The sequence below is a fragment of the Microcaecilia unicolor genome, chromosome 12, assembly GCF_901765095.1.
Source record: "Microcaecilia unicolor chromosome 12, aMicUni1.1, whole genome shotgun sequence".
Classification (NCBI taxonomy): Eukaryota; Metazoa; Chordata; class Amphibia; order Gymnophiona; family Siphonopidae; genus Microcaecilia; species Microcaecilia unicolor.
In genome coordinates this window covers 86,658,238-86,682,917 of record NC_044042.1, presented here as the reverse complement: position 1 = coordinate 86,682,917, position 24,680 = coordinate 86,658,238, and the positions used below count along the sequence as shown (strand labels likewise).

The 24,680-nt window shown below is 42.2% G+C and overlaps 1 protein-coding gene and 1 long non-coding RNA gene across 5 annotated transcripts in view; one reads left to right on the top strand and one right to left on the bottom strand.

Moving 5' to 3' along the window:
* The first annotated feature begins 1,424 nt into the window (after nt 1-1,424).
* Nucleotides 1,425-23,814, top strand: LOC115481723. Its single transcript, XR_003943993.1, has 3 exons — nt 1,425-1,500; nt 13,765-13,772; nt 23,803-23,814. It is a non-coding gene; the product is annotated as an uncharacterized LOC115481723 (long non-coding RNA).
* Nucleotides 11,624-24,680, bottom strand: part of KAT7 (lysine acetyltransferase 7) — a 93,898-nt gene continuing 80,841 nt past the window's right edge. For all 4 annotated transcript variants that reach the window (XM_030221062.1, XM_030221063.1, XM_030221060.1 and 1 more), the window contains 2 exons: nt 13,911-14,017; nt 11,624-13,116 (listed from right to left, as the gene is read on the bottom strand). In XM_030221062.1, the coding sequence (XP_030076922.1) occupies nt 13,015-13,116; nt 13,911-14,017 (209 nt within the window). In that variant the 3' untranslated portion in view covers nt 11,624-13,014. The remainder of the gene's footprint in view (nt 13,117-13,910; nt 14,018-24,680) is intronic.

Sequence of the window (24,680 nt, the reverse complement as noted above, 5' to 3'; positions counted from 1 at the left end):
CATATGGGAATCCATAGCTTCCAGGCTCACCAAAAACCACTAGTGGTCAACTGGACCTCGCACAACGGTGAAAACAAAAAAAGTAATTAACCTGGAACTATATACAATCTGAGTGATACTGCAGAACAAAATGGGCCTAACAAACCCCAAATTCTGCAGAACCATCTGGCCAAACCATCTGTTGTGTCGGGTATCCTGCTCAAGGCAGTAATGAGATGTGAATGTGTGTGATGAAGACCATGTCATAGCCTTACAAATTTCTTCAATGAAGGTTGACCTCAAGTAGACTACCAATGCAGCCATGGCTCTGACATTGTGAACCCTGATATGATCCTCAAGGGTCAGCCCAGAATGGGCATCAGTGAAAGAAATGTAAACTGCCAGTCAATTGGAAATTTGTTTCCTGATGGCGACCCCCATCCTGTTGGGATCAAAAGAAATGAAAAGTTGGGTGGACTCCAAGTAAAAGACCAATGCTTGCTTGAAGTCTAAGGTGTGCAGTGCACTTTCACCAGGATGGGCATGAAATCAGGGGAAGAACATTGGCAAGACAATCAACTCATTCAGACAGAACTCCGACACAACCTTAGGTAGGGCCTTAGGGTGCGTACAAACTACTTTGTTAAGATGACACTTCGTATAAGGTGCATCCTGAAGCTCACTGACCCTGAAAGCTGAAGTAACAGCCACCAAAAATATGACCTTCCAGGTCAAGTACTTCAGATGACAGGAATCAAGCGGCTCAAAAGGAGCTTTCATCAGCTGGGTGGGAATAACGTTGAGGTCCCAGGACACAGGTGAAGGTTTGACAGAGGGCTTTGTCAACAGCAAACCTCTCATGAACCGAACTAGAGGCTGTCCAGAGATGGGCTTACCCTCTACATGTTGATAAGCACTAATTTGCACGGAGGTGAACCCTTATGGAGTTGGTCTTGAGACCACACTCGGAGAAGTGCAGAAGGTATTCAAGCAGGGCCTATGTAGGGCACAAAATAGGATCTAGGGTCTTGCTCTCACACCAGATGGCAAACCTCCTCCATTTGAAAGAATAACTTATTTTAGTGGAATCTTTCCTGGAAGCCAGCAAGACTCTGGAGACACCCTCAGGAAGATGCAAGGAAGCAAATTCTAAGAACTCAACATCCAGGCGGTGAGGGCAAGAGACTGGAGGTTGGGGTGCAGAACAGAACACTTGTTCTGCGTTATGAGGGTTGGAAAACACTCCAATCTTTACAGTCTTGCTTTAGATTCAGCAAAATCTTCCCAGAAGAGGAATGGGATGATATGCATACAGAAGTTTTGTCCCCCAATGAAGGAGGAAGGCATCTGATACTAGTCTGTCATGGGCCTGGAACAGAACTGAGGAACTTTGTGATTGGACCGAGTGCCAATGAGATCCACTGAGGGGGTGCCCCATGCTTGGAAGAACTCACAGGCAACACCCATGTTGAGGGACCACTGGTGCAGTTGCATGACCCTGCTCTGTCTGTAGGCCAGGCTGTTGAATTTGCCCACCAGGTAAGTGGCCCTGAGGAGCACCCCAAGCTTGTACGCCCAATGCCACATCCAGACAACCTTCTGACACAGAGGACATGATCCGGTGCCTCCCTGATTGTTTGAATTACTACAATTTGGTTGTTCCGCCTATCTCTGAAAGCCTTTAGAGCAATCCAGATAGCCTGGAGCTCCCGAAGGTTTCATAAGTACATAAGTATTGCCATACTGGGACATACCAAAGGTCCATCAAGCCCAGCATCCTGTTTCCAACAGTGGCCAATCCAGGTCACAAATACCTGGCAAGATCCCAAAAAAGAACACAACATTTGATACTGCTTATCCCAGAAATAGTGGATTTTCCCCAAGTTCAATTTAATAATGGTCTATGGACTTTTCCTTTAGGAAGCCGTCCAAACCTTTTTAAAACTCCGCTAAACTAACCGCCTTTACCACATTCTCTGGCAACGAATTCCAGAGTTTAATTACAGGTTGAGTGAAGGAAACATTTCTCCGATTCGTTGTAAATTTACTACTTTGTAGCTTCATCGCATGCCCTAGTCCTAGTATTTTTGGAAAGTGTAAACAGACGCTTCACGTCTACCCGTTCAATTTGGAGATCTGTTTCCTGGGATAACCAAGCACCATGAAGCCCGTCTAAATGAGCTCTTCAACCCAGGCAAGGTGCATCCATCATCAGCACATTCACGGGCTCTGGAATTTGGAATGAGAGTCCCAGAGTCAAATTGGATTGAACTGTCCACCAGAGTAGGGACTAAACTAGCTCTGGCAGAACTTGGATTACATCCTCTAGATTCCCCAGGGTCTGACACCACTGGGAAGCTAGGGTATACTGAGCAGATCTCATGTGAATACGTGCTGTGGGAGTCAAATGAACAGTAAAGGCCATGTGGCCCAACAACCTGAACATCTGCCAAGCTGTGACGTGCCAAGCTACTTGGACTCGAATGACAAGGGCGACAAAAGTGTCTGTCTGCACCACAGGGAGAAAAGCCCGAGCATGAGTGTCTAGCAGGGCTCCAATAAATTCCAATCGCTGGACGGGGAGTAGATGGGATTTGGCCCTAGTAGCTCTAATACCAGAATAGTCCTCCACATCGACTCCTGAGTACTTTCCTGCAACATGCTCTTCACCAGCTAGTCATCAAGATAAGGGTACATGTGGACTCCCAGTCAGCGTAGTGACACTGCGACTACTGAAAGACACTTGGTGAAATCCCTGGAAGCTGATGTGAGGTGTTCTAGAATTTTCTGACATATTGTGTTTTACCCTCAGATTTCCTTTTCGGTTTTGCTAGTTAGTCAATGCTGACGTTTGCACACTGGAATGCTTACAACCCACTATAGGGCCCCCGTTGCTATAACTTATAAACTGAAGATATGGCAATGACCTCACCACTGCAGGGTTTCCGATTGGTCTGGGATAGGAGAAAGTGTTAAGGTAACATAGCAGTATAAAGGTATAGTGCACATGATAAACGTTGGAATATCCTTCAGGCAGGTCAGAGTTTATATCCATGCTCAAAGCCTATTCCCCAGGAAATATACTTTCCCCTTTGTGACTGTAAGTAGGGCCTAAATCTTTGCAGCTAAGAATCTTTCATTCTTTCAGCTTTGTGACCTCTATATGATAGTTTCTATGTATCATACTTTGTAAAACTGCTGATGTTCAGAGCCAGTGATATTGCCTGTTATTGGTAATAAGCATTCTTTTCTTTATTCTTTCTCTCTGAGTTCAGTCTGATTCTTTGCATTTCTGAGAGTAGCACGTAGAAATGTAGCACTTAGGCCAAAAGGCAATACCCGATACTGGAAGTGACATTTCCCCAACTGAAACCAAAGATACTTCATGTGAGCTGGAAGTATCGGGATTCGAGTATAAGCATCCTTTAAGTCCAGAGAACATAGGCAATCGATTTCCTGAAGCATGGGAAGCAGTGTCCAGAGAATCCATCTTGAACTTTTCTAGGGCCAGGAATTTCCTCAGGACCCTTAGGTCTAGGAAGAAACACATCCCTGTTTTCTTTTGCACAAGGAAGTAGCTGGATTAGAATCCATTCCCTTCTTTTCCTGGTCGTTCGACTGCATGGGCCTTGAGAAGGGCAGAGAGTTCCTCTGCAAGTTCCTGCTTGTGCCGAGAGCTGAACTGGCAGTTCGAATACCAATCTATTAATAATGGAAACTAATTCAGAGCCCGAGATTAGGTCAAAAGACGACCAACTTCTGTCTGCAGGAATATCATTTAAATTAAAATGGGGTTTTAGCACCTAGAAATTGGAACCTGGAACCCAGGATTTCATGTCTTTACGTCTAGGCTGCCTCTCTGAGAAACAGGCTTTGTGTCTGCACTGAATTGTTGAGGGGTGCTGACCAAATTCGAGCTGCATGCTGCAGAAGAGCTTTTTGATCTCATACTCAACATCAACAAGCTCTTCTTCCTCCACACTGCCCAAATTCAATGACAACTCAGCAGCAGTAGTGTGGAAGCTAGTCTCTGCAGCAGAGGCAGCCATGGCACTATTAGCAGACAAACATCCAAATCCACAGAAGACCTTTGTTAGCTGGATGGAAGTGACCAGCAAGAGTTGAGACTAGAAGTGAAACAGAGGCAGAAGGGGGTGGGGGGAGCGATAAAGAGGTGGTCAGTGGGGGTGAGGAAGGAGGAGGAGAGCAAGAGAGGCAGATTGCCTGAGGGTGAGGAAGTTTAAACATAGTGGAAGATTGGAAGCTCATTAAAGATAAGACTAAAATTTTTAATTCTTAGTAGCATGATTTAGATAAGGATTCTGTAAGTCAATGATATTAAATATGTGTTGGGAGACAAAACTTTAAAAATATTAGGTGTTATATTTGACAATTTTCTTACCTTTGAAAAACAGGTACAAGTGGTCAACTCAAAAGGTGTTTAAATTGTTATGGAAACTTTGAAACACTAGATCTAATTTTGAACTGGAATCATTTCAGCTTATTCTTCAAGCAATGATTCAGCTCTCATTGATTATTGTGATGCTATATATGTGGGCTGTAAACAGACAGTATTAAAGAGAGATTACAAACAATGAAATACAGCAGCCTGCTTGATATGCCAGGTGTCACATTTTGCACCTTGCTGTTTCTAATTTTATACAGCTGTGCCCCTGCTCAAACGTTACCATTGATAAATGAAACAAGTTAGGAATATTGGTGACTCTTCTAAATGTGTTTTACTTCTCCACTATCCAAGTGTAAGCAAAATTAGTGTATAAAACAGTATTTTCATCATTGTTTACCTACCAAGCTGCAAGCTTATGGAATTCTTTACCATCAACTTTGAGATGCTTAACTGATTACAAGCAGTTTTATAAGTCCAAGACTTTATTATTTCAGCAATATGTTCTTCCTAACAGATAAGGAGTATGCTGAATTCTCGTGATTGACTTAAACAAGTTTTCTTTGTAATTTTGTCCTGAAAATGTTTGTTCTTGATGTAAACCACGATGAATGTAATGTAATGCTGGGGATGACCTGGGTGATGGAGGTGGGGGGGGGGGGGGGGGGGGGGGGGAGACCATCTTATGTCCCTCTGACAACTGATGGGATCTGGGCCATAGTGATAGGAAGCGCCAAGAGGCAAATGCTTCATACACAGCTGGGACACAATCAGGCTCATTTTCAAAAGAGGACACCAATCTTTCGACATAAATCGGAAGATGGACGTCCTTCTCACAGGGTCATCCAAATCGGTATAATCGAAAGTCGATTTTGGACATCCCCAACTGCTTTCCTTCGCAGGGACGGCCAAAGTTCAAGGGGGCGTGTCGGAGGCATACCGAAGGCGGGACTTGGGCGTGCCTAACACTTGGACGTCTTTGGCCCATAATCAAAACAAGGACGTCCTGACGACCACATGGACGACTTTACCTGGTCATGTTTTTCTAACAACCAAGGCACAAAAAGGTGCACAAAATGACCAGATGACCACTGAAGAGAATCGGGGATAACCTCCCCTTACTCCCCCAGTGGTCACTAACCCCCTCCCACCCTCAAAAAATATCTTTAAAAATATTTTTTGCCAGCCTCAAATGTCATACTGAGGTCCATGACAACGCATGCAGGTCCCTGGAGCAGTTTTTAGTGGGTACTGCAGTGCACTTCAGGCAGGTGGACCCAGGCCCATCCCCCCTCCCACCTGTCACATTTGTGGAGGAAACAGTGAGCTCTCCAAAACTCACCAGAAACCCACTGTACTCACATCTAGGTGCTCCCCTTCACCCGTAAGGGCTATGGTAGTGGTGTACAGTTGTGGATAGTGGGTTTTGGGGGGCTCAGCACACAAGGTAAGGGAGCTATGTACCTGGGAGCAATTTATGAAGTCCACTGCAGTGCCCAGTTGGTGTCCTGGCATGTCAGGGGGCCCAGTGCACTACAAATGCTGGCTCCTCCCATGACCAAAGGGCTTGCATTTGGTCATTTCTGAGATGGACGTCCTTGGTTTCCATTATCACCAAAAATCAGAAACGACCAAGTCTAGGAATGACCAAATTTCAGGATTTGGACGTCCTCAACCGTATTATCGAACCGAAAGATGGACATCCATCTTGTTTCGAAAATACGGGTTTTCCCACCCCTGGATCTGGACATTCTGCGAGGACATCCTCATCAAAACTTGGACGTCCCTTTCGATTATGCCCCTCCATGTGGCCACAAAGGATGGTCCCCTAGTAATAAGTAGTGCAGGGCATAATACAGCAAGTTCGTTTTCACTGGGTTTAATTTGCATGGTTCTATAGTACAATGGGCAAGTTCCCTCACTCACCCTTGCAGGATCTATACGTAGGCAAAGGACATCAATCTTAATCCATAGGCAGGAGCAGTAAAAAGGAAAATAACAGTTACTTACCTAAAGCAGGTCTTCTGAGGACAAGAAGATATAAATCCTTACACACGGGTGGTCAACCGATGGAGCCTTGCATGGGAACTTGAAGAGCTTTTGAGAAAGCTCAACCAAGTGCACCTTCATACCACTGTTGTTTGGGACCACCTAAGTCCGTTACAAGCTTTATTAGAATACAATTCCTTGAGGAGGTGGATTTATGATTTTTATCCTGCTGTCTTCTGAGAACACCTCCTACAGTAAATGGAGCTATAAGAAATAACCTGTAAACAGTTTTCTCTGAGGACAAGCAGACTATGGCAGTCCTCACACATTCGACTTCCTAGCTTCAAAGGGAACAATACAACTAGTGGCACTGCCATGGGCAGCTACTCAAGTGGTTTTTGGTGCCCACTGCCTTGTTTTATGACTCCATTTCAGGCTGCCTAAAAAACAAAAAAGAATAGAAAAGAACTAGGTCTAGGGAAAATGAGTTGAACTCTAGCCCCACATAAATTCCAGAGGACAGCCTGGCCAAAGCCAATTGTTGCATTGGGAGTCCTGTTCCAAGCAATAGTGAAAGATGAGCATATGGACAGAAGTCTATGGTACAACTCTGTAAATCTCTTTGATGGAGGCAGAACTCAAATGGGCTATGACCACTGCCATAGATTGAGAAGAAGCTCATGCAAAGGACCATAATCAATACTGGTTTCGGTGTTTCCCTGTGATGAACCTTATTTCCTGTGTCTTGGATGTATCTGAATATGAGTAGAAGCGTTCAAATTGAGAGAATATAGCCAGTACCCTCTTTGGTATAGTGATACTAAGGAGCCCTGGGAAAGCATCCTGAACTTTTGAGCTGTTCTAAGTTCACTCAGATAGGTATGCGGTTGCCAGCACTGAATAGTAGGTCCAAGAGAGAAAGGAGGAGGTATGTGTGTGGGAGTGGGAGACTTTGAGGACAGAGAATATATGTCTAGGTGGGAGTCAGAGGGATAGAGAAGGGATCAAGATGGCAGTGAACAGAGATAACTGCAGTTGGAACAAGAGCGAAAGATGGACAGGGTGGAGCCTGAAGAGGGAAAAGGTGGTAAGGGGGCTTTCAATCCTGGGGAGGAGTAGTCAGACCTATGACTGGGAATTCTGTGCAAAAAAATTACAAAAAATTTTTTAAAATGCTGCACAAAAGTTTAGATTTTTCTTTTGGCACAGAATTCTCCCAGGAATACCAATTCTAGGGAGCTGCAAAGGACTCTACTCCACACCTCAGGTGTGCCTTGTACAGTGTCCAGTACAATTGAAAAGTTAAATAAGTGGAACTTTGGAGTTAGAAATTTGTTATACTAGTATCAATGTGGCAGACTAATTTCTTTTAGTGGATTACAACAACCCTGTTACCCAATGCAGCATATGATTTACAGGTGCCAGTATTCAAATATAGGCCTATATGTTTTATTTCTGAAATAACACATTTAGGGATCTATTTGCTACCTACAGTAAAATAGCTCATTTATTTTACAGTGAGAAATTTTATTACAGGGCCCATAAGCTGCAGTATTTCAGTACCACAGGTTAGTGAATCCTGTATTAATTGTTTTGCATTGCTGTCATGTGTTCCCAGCTACAGTAGTGCAAGACAAGCAGGCCCCAAAGGGCTGGGCCACCAGTGTAACATAAGTACAGCCATACTGAGTCAGACCATTGATCCATCTAGCCCAGTATCCTGTTTCCAACAGTGGCCAAGCCAGGTCACAAGTACCTGGCAGAAATCCAAATAGTGGCAACAATCCATGCTACCAATCCCAGGGCAAGCAGTAGCATCCCCATGTCTGTCTCAATAGCAGACTATGGACTTTTCCTCACCTTTTTTTAAACCAGATATGCTAACCGCTGTTACTACATTCTCCGGCAAAAAGTTCCACAGCTTAACTATTTGCTGAGTGAAAAAAATATTTTCTCCTATTTGTTTTAAAAGTATGTCCATGTAACTTCCTTGAGCTTCCCCTAGTCTTTGTACTTTTGGAACGAGTAAAAAAAAAATTCACTTCTCATTCTACACCACTCAGGATTTTATAGACCTCAGTCATATCTCCATCCTCATCTGTCTCTTTTCCAAGCTGAAGAACCCTAACCTCTTTATCCTTTCCTCATATGAAAGATGTTCCATCCCCCCTTCAAAAATATTGTGGTTCCACCAACCCAACTCCAAAACTCCTTGAGTCTACAAAGGGTGACAAGTCCAAGTTCCAGATCTGTTTCTATTAAAATAAGGGTGTCCCCGACTTCCACAACCTCTTTACCTCGCACTTATCAAGTTCAAGTTTATTAGGATTTACTAATCCGCCAATCAGGAATCCAGAGTAAAAAAAAAAAAGAGAAAGATAAGTGTGCATAACAGAAGGGAGAAAGGGGGAGGAATTCCATTTGATTGAGGAAAGATAAGGACGGAACAGACAAAAGGATGTGCTAAGTGAACAGGGGAGAAAACAGGCATATTATGAAACATTTTTTGGGCCTAAGTGAATGGATCTCGAAATAGGTGTCTTAAAACCCCGCAGAGAATTCAAAGGTCACAAAGAGGTAGGTAAGAGATTCCAAAGGTGTGGCTCTTGAACAGAAAAGATCAGAGCACAAGTGTGTTTATGAAAGATTTGTTTGTAGGTTGGAACTACAAGTAAATTCTGATCTTGTGAGCGAAGAGATTGAGAGATGGTGGTGGTAAAGATAAAGGGTTCTTTTGATTCAAGAATTTTAAAGACTAGTAGGAACTTATATGTAATATGATGGGCAATGGGTAGCCAATGAGGTCCCTTCAAAAGTGGAGTACTATGGTCAAATTTCTTAGTGTTGTGAATTATTCGAATAGCTGTGTTCTGTACTAGCTGCAGATGATGTAAATCCATAAGCCTAAATCCTTTACATAGGGGTTTCGGGAAGGAGAGGGGGACAGCAATCCTTGGTCACTCTTGCCCTGGTAGCTCACATTCAAAACAGCACCCTGAGGACCCCTAAGGATCATGCGTCCAAAGCTCTCCCTCCCTCTTTTGACACTTACCAGATGTCTGCTATGTAAGTGAGGTGCAGGAGTGATCACTGCTTACTCCTGCCCCCGTACCAGGCAGCATAGATAATCCTTTTTTTTTTTTTTTTGGGGGGGGGGGGGGGGGGGGAAAGACACAACAGAACTTGCAAACTTTACAAAAAGGGATCAGAGCGTGCATTTAAAATTTTTTGCAAGGATAGTGGTGGTGGGGGCAGGTTTGGAGAGCCACACTTTGTAAAACTGATGGCGGGGAAGTTTAGAAACCCTTTAAATTGGTCCTTGGAGAAAGCTAAGAAACCTTGAGGTGTTAGCTTTCACTGAATAGCAGCTTTTGACGTTTACTGCAAGCTGTGTTATTTCTTTTGCATAGTCATACATGTGCATGCAGAGCAGCTTATCATTAACATGTGCTGTATTAAAAACAACACAAGAGAAATGAAGTCAATCAAAATATACAAGAAAAAAAACCACTAAAGCAGTGAACAAAATTCATGTCTTGCATTAATCTTCATAATTAACTTTTTAAAATATTTTAAAATATAAAAACAGTTAATTATGAAGATTAATGCAAGAAATATAAAATTCTGTGCACTGCTACAGTGACTTTTTTTTCTTGTGTGTTAAAATAACTACTATTAAGCTACATTAGTAGCAAATAAGTTGCTGACCACTAACATGCCCTAATCATTGGCTTCCTGTAAGTCAAGATTTCTGTAGCACTGTCAAAGTGGTCTTAGCTTTGGCTATACTTGCATAATTATATTTGACTATGAAAGAATACTGATGCAGTTATACAAGATAATGTGAAATCAGGGTGCCCAATATTCAGAAAATGCTGAGCTCCTAAATTTGTGCCTTATTTTCAGGCAATCTTAGGAGCATAACTTTTCAACTAAAAACTCATCTTAATTTAGGAGCTTAAAAGTTATGTCATATATTTAGGCTTCCATTTGTTTGCTTAATTTATGAGCCTAGTACTGAAAATCAGATTTAGGCTCTTAACTGCTTTTACCTGTCCTAAATCCACCCTTGTTGCCAACCACTTTTTACGATCCTACATTTAGAGTTTAGTGAAATTGAGTACAAATGTATGCACTCAGCCCTCAAAAATTTCTAAACACTCAGTTAGGTGCATAAATCCTTTAACTATTGGGCCCATGTTTAATTTTAATCTGTTATTAGGAAGAAACAGATTTACAAGTATTTTTGTTTTACTCACTATGTGTTTTATTTCTGTCAAACCGCCATGGTGAAACTGCTGTATGAATACAACAGTCATTCTGAAAACAGAACCTTTACGTGACACTTTTTTTCCCGGCATCTACCTTCAGCTACATGAGCCAAAGAAACTACTGTAGCTGTAATCCTGGAACCTTCATCAACACATAGGATGTCCAGATGTCTCTTCATACCCACCTGACTTTAATGGAATAAAGTCATTCAAGTTATTGTTAGTGGAAACCAAGCCAAATTTAAGCAAAAATGTTTGTTGGAAGTTTTGGTGATCCTCAGCATAAATACATCATTGCTCACAAACACCTTCTAGCACTGGAATAGTACCTGCTTGCTTTCCTTTCTATGGGAAAATAAATACTGCACCCATTTTTAGGAAAGATGACTTAGGAAAGCTTTAAAAAAAGTTCCACCATCTTCTTTTTGCTGAACTAATGTAGAAGGAAAGCTATCAGTGGTTAAAATGAGAAGACACATCAAGTAAATATTTACTGCATCACAGCTCAGAAGACTCCGATTTTTCAATGACAAGACCTCTCTTCCTTTAAGTGCAAATCTTTCAGACTTTGATATCTGTGCTGAACTCACACTTTGAGGAGAGTTGAAGTCCCATGTCTTTCTACAAGACTAAAGAAAATTCATGTTCTTAAATAAAAAATAAAAAAGAAATTAAAAGCATTACCAAATCCCTCCTTCCCAGGATGGCTTACATTATCCAAACACAAATTAAGGGGCCTATATATTAAACTGAATTAACATAACATGTGTTGAATGACTATTTCAATTACTAATGCATTAACATTAATGCACATATTGGTGTTACCATTAATACAAACAAAAATCCCTTGCTGTAAATATACAGGAACTATGTATTCTGTGTGTAAAGCAGTTCATTATAGTGGCTTACTGCAAATCTCATTAAACCATATGATTTATGGCAACCCCCCAAAAATACACCTCAGGAGTCATAGTTAACATTTTTTTTTTTACAGCAGTAATCGGAAGGGGGGGGGGAGGGGAGGAGGTATGCTCAAGCCAAAAACATGGGTGTCTACTGGGCCACAAATGGACCCTTCACAGAAGGAATGGAGCGTGAAAGAGGGAAAGTGCATCAGTTCGCATTACCATGGACCACTCACGGTAAGATTCGTTTTAAACACGTTGTTCATTGGTTTGCAGCATTCATATCACATAGCTAAATACCCTAAAAACATGCATTATGCACTTTAGACAGCAGAGAACCTAATGTTTGTTTGTTTTTTTTACATTCCTCTCCTTTTCTATCAGACTGGAGTTCTCCCTTTCTTTTCTATTGTGTTTTTTGTTTTGTTAATCGGTTTATCTAGTCTGCTTTTAGTCTGTATGCCGCCTAGATGGAATATCCCATTAGACGGGATAGTAAGTTACTAATAAACTTGAATTAGTCCCCTTAGTTTGTTCTTATATGGCAAATTTACAACACTGGGTGAGCTTTTATCAGTTCTCTTTCCAACAATTGCTTCTTTACTGAAGATACCAGAAATAGAAAAGAGTGAGAGCTCAAAATAGGACAATCAATATTGAGGCTTAAAAAAAAACCCTGAAGAAAATTAACTCACTCCAAACTAAGGGGAGCAACAATTCATGTATTCAAGCCTACCTCTCTACCTTCCAACTCCTATGTGAAGAACAGAAAAAAATGCAGTCAAATCTCAAAGCTATGTGCCAAGACAGATGAACTTTACATCTTGTCAATTATACAAGCCATGTCTTCTTGCTTTCATCTTTTGCTCAAGTCCTGTAAATTGAATTATAGACAACATACTATTTCCTGGTTTTCAAATTCTGTAGTCATTTTAAGCAAAATCCAGTAAGCTGTAAACAAGAATCAAGAACTTATGAGTCCTCAGGTTTACATGTTTAAAATGAAGGGTAGGAGAGGGATGAAGACAAACTGGGATTAAAATACAATGTTCTCTTAAAAGGCTGTACTGTGAAATCCCTCCTTCCAGCCAGGTTTCCACTGCTTCTCCTCTGGACTTAATTTCAAAGCACAGACCATGCAGAAAACACGCCATCCAATGGTAAGAGGACAATGAGTCTACAGGAAGAACAACAAAGTCCCACTGCAGCAAGAGCATGAGGATGAAGTACTCTGCACAGAGCTTCTGAATGATTAACTACAGATCTAATTCTTGCAACCTCACTGAGGCCAGAACATTCAACTTTTCAAAGCAAGAGTTTGTAGGCTGGGGTGCTTATACTTCCATGAGGCTTTGATAAATATAGCAGACCAGGAGAGTACAGTGCTAACCAGCCAACCTAAAGAAATACAACAGTTTCCTAGGGGCGTCCCTACTGCTGGAATACCCTGGCTTAAAGCGACAAATTAAGTTCCCTTGGGGGGTGTCCACTTCAGGCAGCTGGGATCCATTGACTTGTTGCTGTTTGATCGCTTTGCTTCTTTGGCTGCCCATTCATCAATTAAGTCCTACAGGAAAAGAGCAAGAAAGGAAACTTAAAACATGGTAGGTTAGGTTTAATAGAAAAAAATTTATGGCACTATTTATTAATCTGCGTTATCGCAATAACAGATTAGTAAATGTGAGATTTTTTTAAAAACCACAATTCACAAACAGTGAATTCTGCAATTCATTTTTGTACTGGAAAATAGTGCAATAATAGGGTCTACAGACTGTAAACCACCCAGGGACACAAATACCTATTTTACCTGAATGTAACTTGCTTTTGACTACTGAAAACGCATAAGCTGAATCCAACAAAAGAAGCAGAAATGTAAGCACATAAAACTCTTAGGCTACAGCAGTTCAAGTCTGTTATAAAAAGTAGACCGGTACACATATATAAAAACAAAGAAATAATTTATTCAAACCAAGATAAAAGCAGTGACGTGGCCACGTTTCGCCCTCAGGCTGCGTCAGGGGTAAAACTAAAAATCAGGGGTGATCAACACATCCCTTCAAAAAAAGCTGTGCTTGTTAACAGACACTGCTCTGGATCAAAGTGCACTTTGACGCAGCCTGAGGGCAAAATGTGGCCACGTCACTGCTTTTATCTTGGTTTGAATAAATTATTTATTTGTTTTTATATATGTGTATCGGTCTACTTTTTACAACAGACTTTTATGTAGCAAGTAGACTGTTGCCTTTTTTGTTTTTCTTTTTACAGAAGTTCAAGGTCATCATAAGTGTAACGCTGCCTTCTACTGGGTATGATCTTATTGATAGCTCAGTATGTTGTAGCACCCTCCTATGCAAACCTTACCTGTCTCTTTAATACTAGATGCTTCCCCTTCCAATACTTGAGCATCTGTAATGCCTGCAAGGTGCTAACAATATCAACAGGGTTCACTGCAGTCTCCTGACTGATTTCTATGGCACAAAAAACATAAAAGATTAGGTTGAACAATTCTTTTCTGCTCCCTAGGGATAATCAAAGCAGGATATCATCTCCAACTCAATAATTTTCCTTCAGAGCTCCATGAACCAATTTGGGTCAGCACCTAAAAAGCAAGTAGATAATATGCCCATGTCCTCTGGAAATGGCGTTTATTTTTTTATTTTTTTAAATGTTTATTACATTTGTACCCCACACTTTCCCACTCATGGCAGGCTCAATGTGGCTTACATGGGGCAAAGGAGGGTTAAGTGACTTGCCCAGAGTCACAAGGAGCTGCCTGTGCCAGGAATCGAACTCAGTTCCTCAGTTCCCCAGGACCAAAGTCCACCACCCTAACCACTAGGCCACTCCTCCACATGTTTTCTAACACGGTACTATATAGATAGATGTATATTGAACAGTTTATATTGCAAGGTAGAAAAATAAAGCAAACTACACGCAATTCTAAGAAGCTGAAGTTCCAACACTGAGATATGGAAAACATAAGTGATACTGCAAATCCAAAAGACAATCATGTATACCGTGAAGCTGAGATACAGAAAATACCGAGAAGCTCATGGACATAAAAGACAGCAAGATAGAGAACCTTAAGAGATGCGATGCAGCTGAAACTTAGCTAGCACTGAGAAACTGAAGCAAATATCACAGTGAAAAGTTGAGGCAGACATGACCATAGGAAACTGAAGCACCACCGACAAGTTGAAGCTCCACTGAACCAGGGAGGACAACCACAGAAAAGCCAACGAAGCTAAAGCATAGCTTGTTTAAGAAGTTGAAGTACAGCTGATTCTTGAGACTAAAAGCAAAACCTAACCAGAGAGTTGAAACAGAACTGAATCTGTGAAACTCTTCAACACTGATTCAAGGACTTAAGGTCAAAGCCTAGCTGATTCTGCAAGATTATGTTAACTCAGTTTCATGTGGGCATAATACTGTGCTGTGAAGTCCACTAAAACCTGTGAGGTTAAATCCAGTTGATTCTGTGAGGATAATTCTGGAAATGACGCAGAGGAAATCCCATGAGGTGATGCACAAGCTTTTTTTTTTATTTTTTAAGGTCTAGTGTAGGCAAATCTGAGGTGGAGAGCAATTCTGTGAGGTGAAACACAGGTAATTTTGGGAAGTATAGCAGAAAGAGCTCAGAGGTGAAGCACAACCATAGGAGACTGTGAGGAGAACAGAGAGTCTGTTAAGATAACCAGAGCTGATTCTTATTGGGAAGCACCTCTCATTCTATAAGGCAAAGTCCAGCACTTTCTTGAGGTTACAGCTAGCAGATGAAAACTTACCCTATGACGATAATGCAATTAATTCTGTAAAGCTAAGCACAGCTGAAGCTGCAAGGTAAGCTACAGCCAATTTTGTGAAACTAAGCACAGCTACTTCAAAAAAGGATTGGACGGCTTCCTGGAGGAAAAAGCCATAGAATGTTATTGAATGGACGAGGGAATAATACAGTATTTCTAGGATGGGCGGGACAAATTGCTTGTTCTTTTGGCCGCTGTCGGTGACAAGGATGCTGGGCTCGATGGACCCTTGGTCTGTCCCAGCATGGCGATGCTTATGTGCTTATGTACTGAAGGCTGAAACCCATATGAAACCCGAGAGTGAAAAGTTGATCATTAATGCTGATGAAGATAAAATACCTGAGCTTAAAACAGACCATATAGGACACCGCTCAGATGAGGCTGACAAAGAAGCCAGGTGATAGCTCAGAATGATACACTCCTGAGCCTTGTAAATGCAAAAAAAAAAAAAAAAAAAAGAAAACCAGCCAATCCAATGAAATGGGTAGGGTGGAGCACAGTGAGGCACTATGAACAGAGAGAAAAATGGCGGCTGTACAAAACGGTACAGTCCTAGCTCCGGGGATACTTTCGTACTAAGCCGGCATTCATCTGACGCGTTTTTGCTAACCTCATTTGAATTGGATTGGGGATTCGACGTACTGTGTTCCCTGTTGTTTTGCAGCCTGCTTTCCGATTTCCGTTTTGCTGGTTTCTCTGCGGCTCCACCACCAACCAGACACGGTACGGCTCGTTCGGGTTGGGAGTGCAGCGTCGAGAAGTGCGGAGTATCTCTTTGATCCGCCTTGCCGGTCCTGGACTGCTGCTCCTTCCCACACCATAGGAGGACTTTGTTCGAGCAGTTGGAGGGTTTTTGCTTCTGCATTAGACTCCGCTGTTCAGAGGACATCCGCTGCCCTGAATTGCTGCCTGCTTCCGCCTCCCACTCTAGCCGCCCCAATCAGCTGTTCGTGGGTGGAGTTTGTGCTGTGCCTGGCCTGGGCACTCTCTGAATCAGACTCTGGGCTTCCCTGACTTGCTTTTGCTGTACTTTTGCTGGTCTGGAATCCTGGCATCTTTTGAATTGTACTGTTGCCTCTCTTGTGCTACATCTTCGTTGGAGGAAATATCAGCTTCACCCCTCCCATACTGCCTGCCTGTTGTAGCTGCCTTTTCTCCTTGGAAGGAGTCAGCTGCCATATCTCCTACATTAACATCACCTTCCTACCATCAAACTTTGCCAAAGCGAACAACTCCCAGTCTTCCCTGCCATGTCCTACTCCTTCGCCCTATTTCTAATTTTTTTCATATTTATCTTAATATGCTCAACGCTGTCTGCAGAAGAACCATACTTGAATTGCCTACCCATCATCATCAGAGGTAGACGATTGCCAGCCCAGCATTCTCCTCATAATTTTTCTCAGGATTCATCTGCACCAACTACAGCGCCGCCGAGATGTCTTTTGACGGTTCCTCAGATAAGACCTCAAACAATCCATTCTCGTCGTTTTCGAGTGGGCTATATTAATGCTCGTTCAGTGAAGAATAAGCCAGACCTAATTTCAGACTGGATTACAACAGATGGCCTTGATCTCCTCTTTATATCTGAAACTTGGCTTTGAATTCCCAACGATCCAATACTGTTAGATCTCTGCCCAATTGGATACAAGATAGTGCACTGGGATAGGACTGAGAAAAGAGGTGGAGGAATAGCAGTGATACATCGCTCCTACCTTGAAATAGCCGCGGTAAAAATTCATCACCGCACTCTGCGCAACCACCTTGTTTGTATTTTATTTTATAGGCCTCCATTCTCCTGGTCTAGCTGCCAATCTGACCTTCTTGAGTTCATATCAGCCATCTGCCTGGCCCATTCATACATACTACTACTTCGAGATCTTAACCTGCATCTAGATGATCTGACTTCACTGGCTGCTCAACAATTTTTGGAGTTCCTTCACCTCTGGGCCCTGATTTGCCGCTGTATCTGCCTGTCGCACTCACAAGGTCATTCACTTGATCTTCTCTCCTTCCGATTTCCAGATGACCTGACTTTCAAACTGGATAACTTCAGTTGGAGTATAATGCCCTGGTCCGATCACCTGAAATTGCAGTTTGACCTGCACTGGGCGTCCTCAGGAACTTCTAAGCCAAGTGTTCCAACTACGTACTACTCTCGAGGTATTATAGATCCTCAATTGTTTTGGCACTCAGTTTATGATCTTAACTGGGTGCCTCAACCAACATCATCCCAATTCCTCACCGCCTGGGAAAAGCGCTGTAAGTATGTCCTAGACAATATAGCGCCGATGCAACTCAAAACATCTCATAACCGCAGAACTGCGCCGTGGTTTCATCAGAACTTAAAAGAGCTTAAACTTCGAACTAGACGGCTAGAAAGAGCTTGGCGCAAACTTAAATCAGGTGAAGCATTGAATGCTTGGAAGCAAAGTCATCGCAAGTACAATTATGCAATCAAACAGGCTAAGCGCTCGTTTTTTGTTGACAAATTGAAGTCAATCGGGAAAGACGCACGACAGTTGCAGCATCTCTTAAACTCCTTCCTAGACACCAGTAGGACGACATCTTTACAAGCGGACCCTCCTTCTGCAGATACACTTGCTGCCTATTTCAATGATAAAATCAAGAAGTTATGTGCCTCTTTCCACAGTAGCACAACTGCTGTTGATGACTTCCTTGACTCCCTCGCCTCTCCTACTGAAGTGTGCCCAGCGAATCGCTCCTGGTCCACTTTCTCACGCCTGACAGTCGACCAGGTTTTTAGAACACTTTCTAAGTTTGCTAATAAGCATTGTGGCCTTGATACTTGCCCGAACTATTTGCTCAAAACTGCCCCTCATTGCTTCCTAGAGGAATTTACAACCTATTTAAACTTCATGCTTGGCAACGGGCTCTTCCCTTCAGAGCACGGTCATATCCTCCTAACGCCTATTCCTAAGAACCCAAAACTTAAAGCGGATGTCGTTTCTAACTATCGCCCGGTGGTGTCAATTCCTTTATTGGTCAAAACGATGGAGAACCTAGTCCATTCACAGCTCATGGACTACCTGGCTAAATTTGATATCTTACATTACTCTCAATCTGGGTTTCGTCCGCAATTTAGTACTGAAACTGTTCTTGTAACCATCATGTCCAATTTCAAGAGAGAAATTTCTTTGGGCCAGAAAATATTATTGTTACAATTTGACATGTCTAGTGCATTTGACATTGTGGACCATGAGCTTTTATCCTTTCTTATGGATACTTTTGGAATTGGCGGCAATGTGCTTCACTGGTTCAAGGGTTTTCTGGCATCACGCACGTACCGAGTTAAAGCCATTTCTGCACCTTGGGAGTCACATTGTGGAGTACCCCAAGGATCTCCTCTCTCTCCAACCCTCTTCAACCTGATGCTGACCCCTCTGGCGGAAGCGCTTGCTAAACAGGATCTCAACCCATTTATTTATGCTGACGATGTAACCATCTACATCCCTTTTAACTCCAATTTGACAGAAATCCATGAGAAGTTCGAGGCTAGCTTTTCCATCGTATCCTCTTGGGCAAACGTATTTCAATTCAAGATCAATGAAGACAAAAACACATTGCCTTCTGCTTTCGTCTCAACATAATAAAGTCATTCCCTCCTCTCTCAATGTCAATGCCTTTAAGCTTCCCATTCTGAATAGCCTGAAAATCCTTGGGGTCAAGCTGGACAACCACCTGATAATGGACAATCAAGTGAAGGTTGTCGCGAAGAGAATGTTTTTTTGCGATGTGGCGGCTGAAGCGCATTAGACCTTGCCTGCCTAGAGTCCTCTTCCGTACTCTCGTTCACTGGCTTGTCCTGTCTCACTTGGACTACTGCAGCGGGATATACGCTGGCTGCCCTGACTACTTGCTAAGAAAGCTCCAGACAGCCCAGAACACGGCTGCCAGATTAATCCTAGGCAAATCGCGCTTTGCCCATGCACAGCCATTGCGTTTCGCACTGCACTGGCTCCCTGTCAAAGATTGCATCAGGTTCAAGATCTGTTCTTTAACGCATAAGATCATATTTGGAGAGGCCCCTGAATACATGCTCAATCTGGTTGATCTACCCCCTAGAAATGCTCTGCCGTCGTCGCGCAACTACCTCTGTCTTCACTATCCCAGCAGCAGGAAAGTTTGATACAAGCGTATGTTTGCCTCAACTTTCCCATATACCAGTGCAAAATCTTGGAATGACCTGCCGAAGCAATTAAAAAGGATACCCGACCATCCACTCTTCAAAAAGTTTCTAAAGACATTCTTATTTTCAAAAGCTTACTCCCTACCGAGCCCGGCCATTTGACTCTCCTGCTGTTGGTTGGCAGGGTCTCTGATCCACTGGCTCCTGCCGAACAGTTTACCCCTTCATGTTTTCTCTGTCTATTCTGTCATCCTATGTTTTCCCTTTCCTATTGTATTGTTTCATGCACTGTTGTAAGCCACATTGTGCCTGCGCTTGTGGGAAAATGCGGGATATAAATACGCTAAAATAAATAAATAAATAAATAAGATAGCAGAAACTCCATCTTTAAATAGCACAAATAGCTTCAGGAAGGAACACCTGCTGATTAAAGAAAAATGGATCCTGTCTAGAAAGGAAATTCAGCTGATGCTGCCATCCAGTAACCCTGGTAATAGTACCAGGAAGAAAGCCAGGCAAATGCATCACAGACCATACAGGAGATGCAGAAAATGTCAGGATGATGAAGTTGACATCTGGAGTATGCAATCTGCTGAAGCTTACTAAAACAATGGGGGCTAGAAAGTAACCCATTAAGGATAATTGCAGTGAGAGCCCTGAAGATGATAGAAATTGAGAATAATACACCCTAGACAAGTTAGTAGCATACTGCAAAGACAGAAATCAAAAACCACTCATTTTTTTAAACATGCAACTGTATTAGATGTTATTAAATAGCTAGTATAACCACTAAACACAGTTATGTACCATTGCAAAAATATTTATTAATCTTATCATGACATATATATGAATGTATCCTACTACTTGAGTATCACTAATCAAACCACACTCACTCATTCTCACCATTCACACATTTTTGTACAAATTTCCACAGATGTATCAACAGAATCAACATTAAATATACCATTTAGGTTACATCACGTCATTACTGGTCAAAAAGCTGATGTCACCACCACAATCTAACAAACATTGTGTTCATACAGAGTTAATATTATTCTATTTTCATAGCGTTACCACTTCCTACTGTTCATCAGTGTCCTTATGCGCTGCAAGCGACTCCCACTAACAATGGCGTTAGCTTGATAACTCTATTGAAAGGTTGCAACAGTTCACTTTCTTCCTATAGAATCTTCTGTAACCGCCAGTGTCATCTTACGTGAATTCTAAACCCATTCATAGGCTTGTATAGTTCTTCTGGTAATTTAGTATCCCATATCACTCGTTATGATGTTATGACTCTGGCAGGAAACTGCCATAAGCTTCAGTGAAATTAACCAAATGTGAAACCGAATCCTTTGGGAGGCATGGAAACGTGGCTGCTGCAACACAGACTTGAGGAAATAGAAAATGGCTGGCTAGAGATTAGATTTCCCACTCTATGCCCTGCTAATTCTGAGGCTTCAGATGGCATCTAAAAGAGACCAGTGGAAAAACCAACCTTTTCAAGAAGACTTACCCACTGATCCAACGTAAATCCCCACACCCAGCAACATAGCATAACCAATAATCGTACTGGACAATACACAATCTTCACTCCCTCTGATCCTCATGTTTCCTGACACACAACCACCTCATTGGACCACAACATAACCTTGTACTTGTTATCAACCGACTGGTGAACGCCTTTGCGGTATTATGTAAGCCACATTGAACCTGCAAATAGGTGGGAAAATGTGGGGTACAAATGTAACAAATAAAATAAAAAATAAAAATATCATAAGGGAACTGAAGAGAAGCCATGTCTGCTCCAAACTAAGAGAAATAAGAACCATTTGATGGTAGGAGTCCCGAGAACCGGCGGAAAGAGCAAGATCAGACTAAAAGAACCAATCTTGCTCGGTCCCATTGTCACTAATGAATGTCAAAGTAGGGAAAACTTCCCTGAACTTGAACATTAGTACTGCCCCCGAGTCTGTCACAATACACAAACTACAGCGGCATAGCAAGAAGCATAAAACTGCAATGCTTTCAGGACCTGCCAGAAAAGGTATAGCCTGTCTCACAGCATCAGGAGACCAGGCGGCACAAGAATCCATTAGACATCATCCATAATGCTTGTGCACTATTATCTGGAAGAATATGTTCCTTATATAAGGGCAGAATCCAAGATAATTAGGGGAGGGGGAACAACTCAGCACTACTAAGGAGCACCCCAGCTCAAAGACAAAGCTCTTCAGAGCCCTTGAAAAACTTCAATAAAGCATAAATCTCATAGAAGGGCCACCAAACTCAACTGACACAGAGCTAACCAACTGGGTCAAAAGTTGCTTCTGAAGAACAGTCCAGGAGCTGCACAGTAGGAAGAGAAATACTGAGTGTTCCATGGCTGCACGATATACTTTAGAGGGCGAACCACCAAAAACTACTTTCTTTCTTCGACTCCACTAGTCAACAGACACAGCCCACAAGTTGGTCTGGTTGGATACTAAAGAAAGGCTGAATGGTCTTTATTTGCTATCATTTTCTATGTTTATTTCAATTCTATCTACTTATTTCTATAGCGCTACAAGGCATACGCAGGCTGTACACCATACACAGAAGACAGTCCCTGCTCAAAGAGTTTACAATCTAGATAAGACAAGTAAACAGACAGAACAATTAAGGGTAAGGGAATAAAGAGGTGAGGACAAAGGACAGGGTAAACGAGTTAGGGGTCAAAAGCAGTGGTAAAGAGGTGGGGTTTGAGTTTGGACTTGAAAACGGCTAAAGACGGGGCTAGACGTACAGGCTCGGGAAGTCCATTCCAGGCTTGAGGTGCAGCAAGATAAAAGGAACGGAATCTTGAATTAGCAGTAGAGGAGAAAGGGACGGACAAGAGAGATTTATCAACAGAACGGAGCACTCGAGGGGGAACGTAGGGGGAGACAAGATTGGAGAGGTACTGGGGAGTGGCAGAGTGAATGCACTTATAGGTCAATAGGAGAAGTTTGAATAGAATACGGAAACGGATAGGGAGCCAGTGAAGTGACTTAAGGAGAGGGCTAATTCAAGTCTCTGAAGGACTCCTCTGTGGGACCTGCCCTCAGACCTATCCAACCATAAGTACATAAGTGTTGCCATACTGGGACAGACAGAAGGTCCATCAAGCCCAGCATCCTGTTTCCAACAGTGTCAATCCAGGTCACAAGAACCTGGCAAGATCCCAAGACAGCACAATACATTTTATGCTGCTTATCCCAGAAATAAGCAGTGGATTTCCCCAAGTCTATCTTAATAATGGCTTATGGACTTTTCTTTTAGGAAGCCATCCACACCTTTTTTAAACCCCGCTAACTGCTTTTACCACATTCTCTGGCAACGAATTCCAAAGTTTAATTACACGTTGAGTGAAGAACTATTTTCACCGATTCATTTTAAATTTACTGCTTTGTAGCTTTATTGTGTGCCCCCTAGTCCTAGTATTTTTGGAAAGAGTAAACAAGAGATTCACGTCTACCAATTCCACTCCACTCAGTATTTTACATACCTCTATCATATCTCCCCTCAGCTGTCTTTTCCCCAAGCTGAAGAGCCCAAGCAGTTCCAGCCTTTCCTCATAGGAAAGTTGTCCCATCCCCTTTATCATTTTTGTCGCTTCTCTGTACCTTTTCTAATTCCATCTTTTTTTGAGATGCGGTGACCAGAATTGCACATGGAGCGATAAAAAAGACAAACATCTTCATTTTTATTTGTTGCATTTGTATCTCACATTTTCCCACCTATTTGCAGGCTCAATGTGGCTTACATAGTACCGGAGAGGTGTTCGCAGGAACAGTCTTATTGGGGTATTCCTTTCCTAATAATAAATTTGCTTTCTTTGTGAGCGCAACACACTGAGCAGAGGATTTCAAAGTATCATCAATGATGACTCCTAGATCCTTTTCCTGGTCGGTGACTCCTAACGTGGAACCTAGCATCACGTAGCTATAGTTTGGATTCCTCTTTTCCACAAGCATTATTTTGCACTTGCTCACATTAAACATAATTTACCATTTGAATGCCCAGTCTCCCAGTCTCGGAAGGTCGTCTTGTAATTTTTCAATCCTCTTGGGATGTTAACAACTTTGAATAACTTTGTGTCATCAGCAAATTTAATCACCTCACTAGTTATTCCCATATCTAGATCATTTATAAATATGTTAAAAAGCAGCGGTCACAGCACAGACCCCGGCGGAACCCCACTACCTACCCTTCTCTATTGAGAATACTTACCATTTAATCTTACTCTCTGTTTTCAATCCTTTAACCAGTTTCTAATCCACAGTAGAACACTATCTTCCATCCCATGACTTCCCAATTTCCTCTGGAGTCTTTCATGAGGTACTCTGTCAAATGCCTTTTGAAAATCCAGGCACACAATAATCGACCGGCTCACCTTTATCCACATGTTCATTCGCCCATTAAAAAAAAAAAAATGTAGTAGATTGGTGAGGCAAGATTTCCTTTCACTAAATCTATGTTGGCTTTGTCTCATTAATCCATGCTTTTAAATAAGCTCTGTAATTTTGATCTTTATAATAGTCTCTACCATTTTTCCCAGCACCAAAGTCAGGCTCACCGGTCTGTAATTTCCCAGATCACCTCTGGAACCCTTTTTAAAAATCGGCATTGCATTGGTCACCCTCCAATCGTCTGGTACCATGCTTGATTTAAAGATAAATGACCTATTACTAACAATAGTTCTGCAAGTTCATTTTTCAATTCTATCAATACTCTGGGACATATACTATGCCGGCTGTCATTTGGTCTTCCTCCTTTTCTAATACATGGAATGTATTTGGCCTGGGCTTCCAGGATAGTATTTTTGAACAGCATCAACACCTGATGTAAGTTTTTGACCTTCGCAGCTGCTCCTCTAAGTTTTTTTTTCACCATTCTTCTCATTTTATCATAGTCTCCTTTTTGAAAGTTAAATGCTAACATATTGGATTTCCTGTGTTACTTACTTCAGAGCTTATATCAGATCACGTTATGATCACTCTTATCAAGAGGCCCCAGCACCATTACTTCCTGCACTAGATCGATCGCTCCACCAAGGACTAGGTCTAGAATTGTTCCTCTTCTTGTTGGCTCCTGAACCAGCTGCTCCATAAAGCAGTCCTTGATTCCATCAAGGAATGTCACCTCTCTAGGATGCACTGA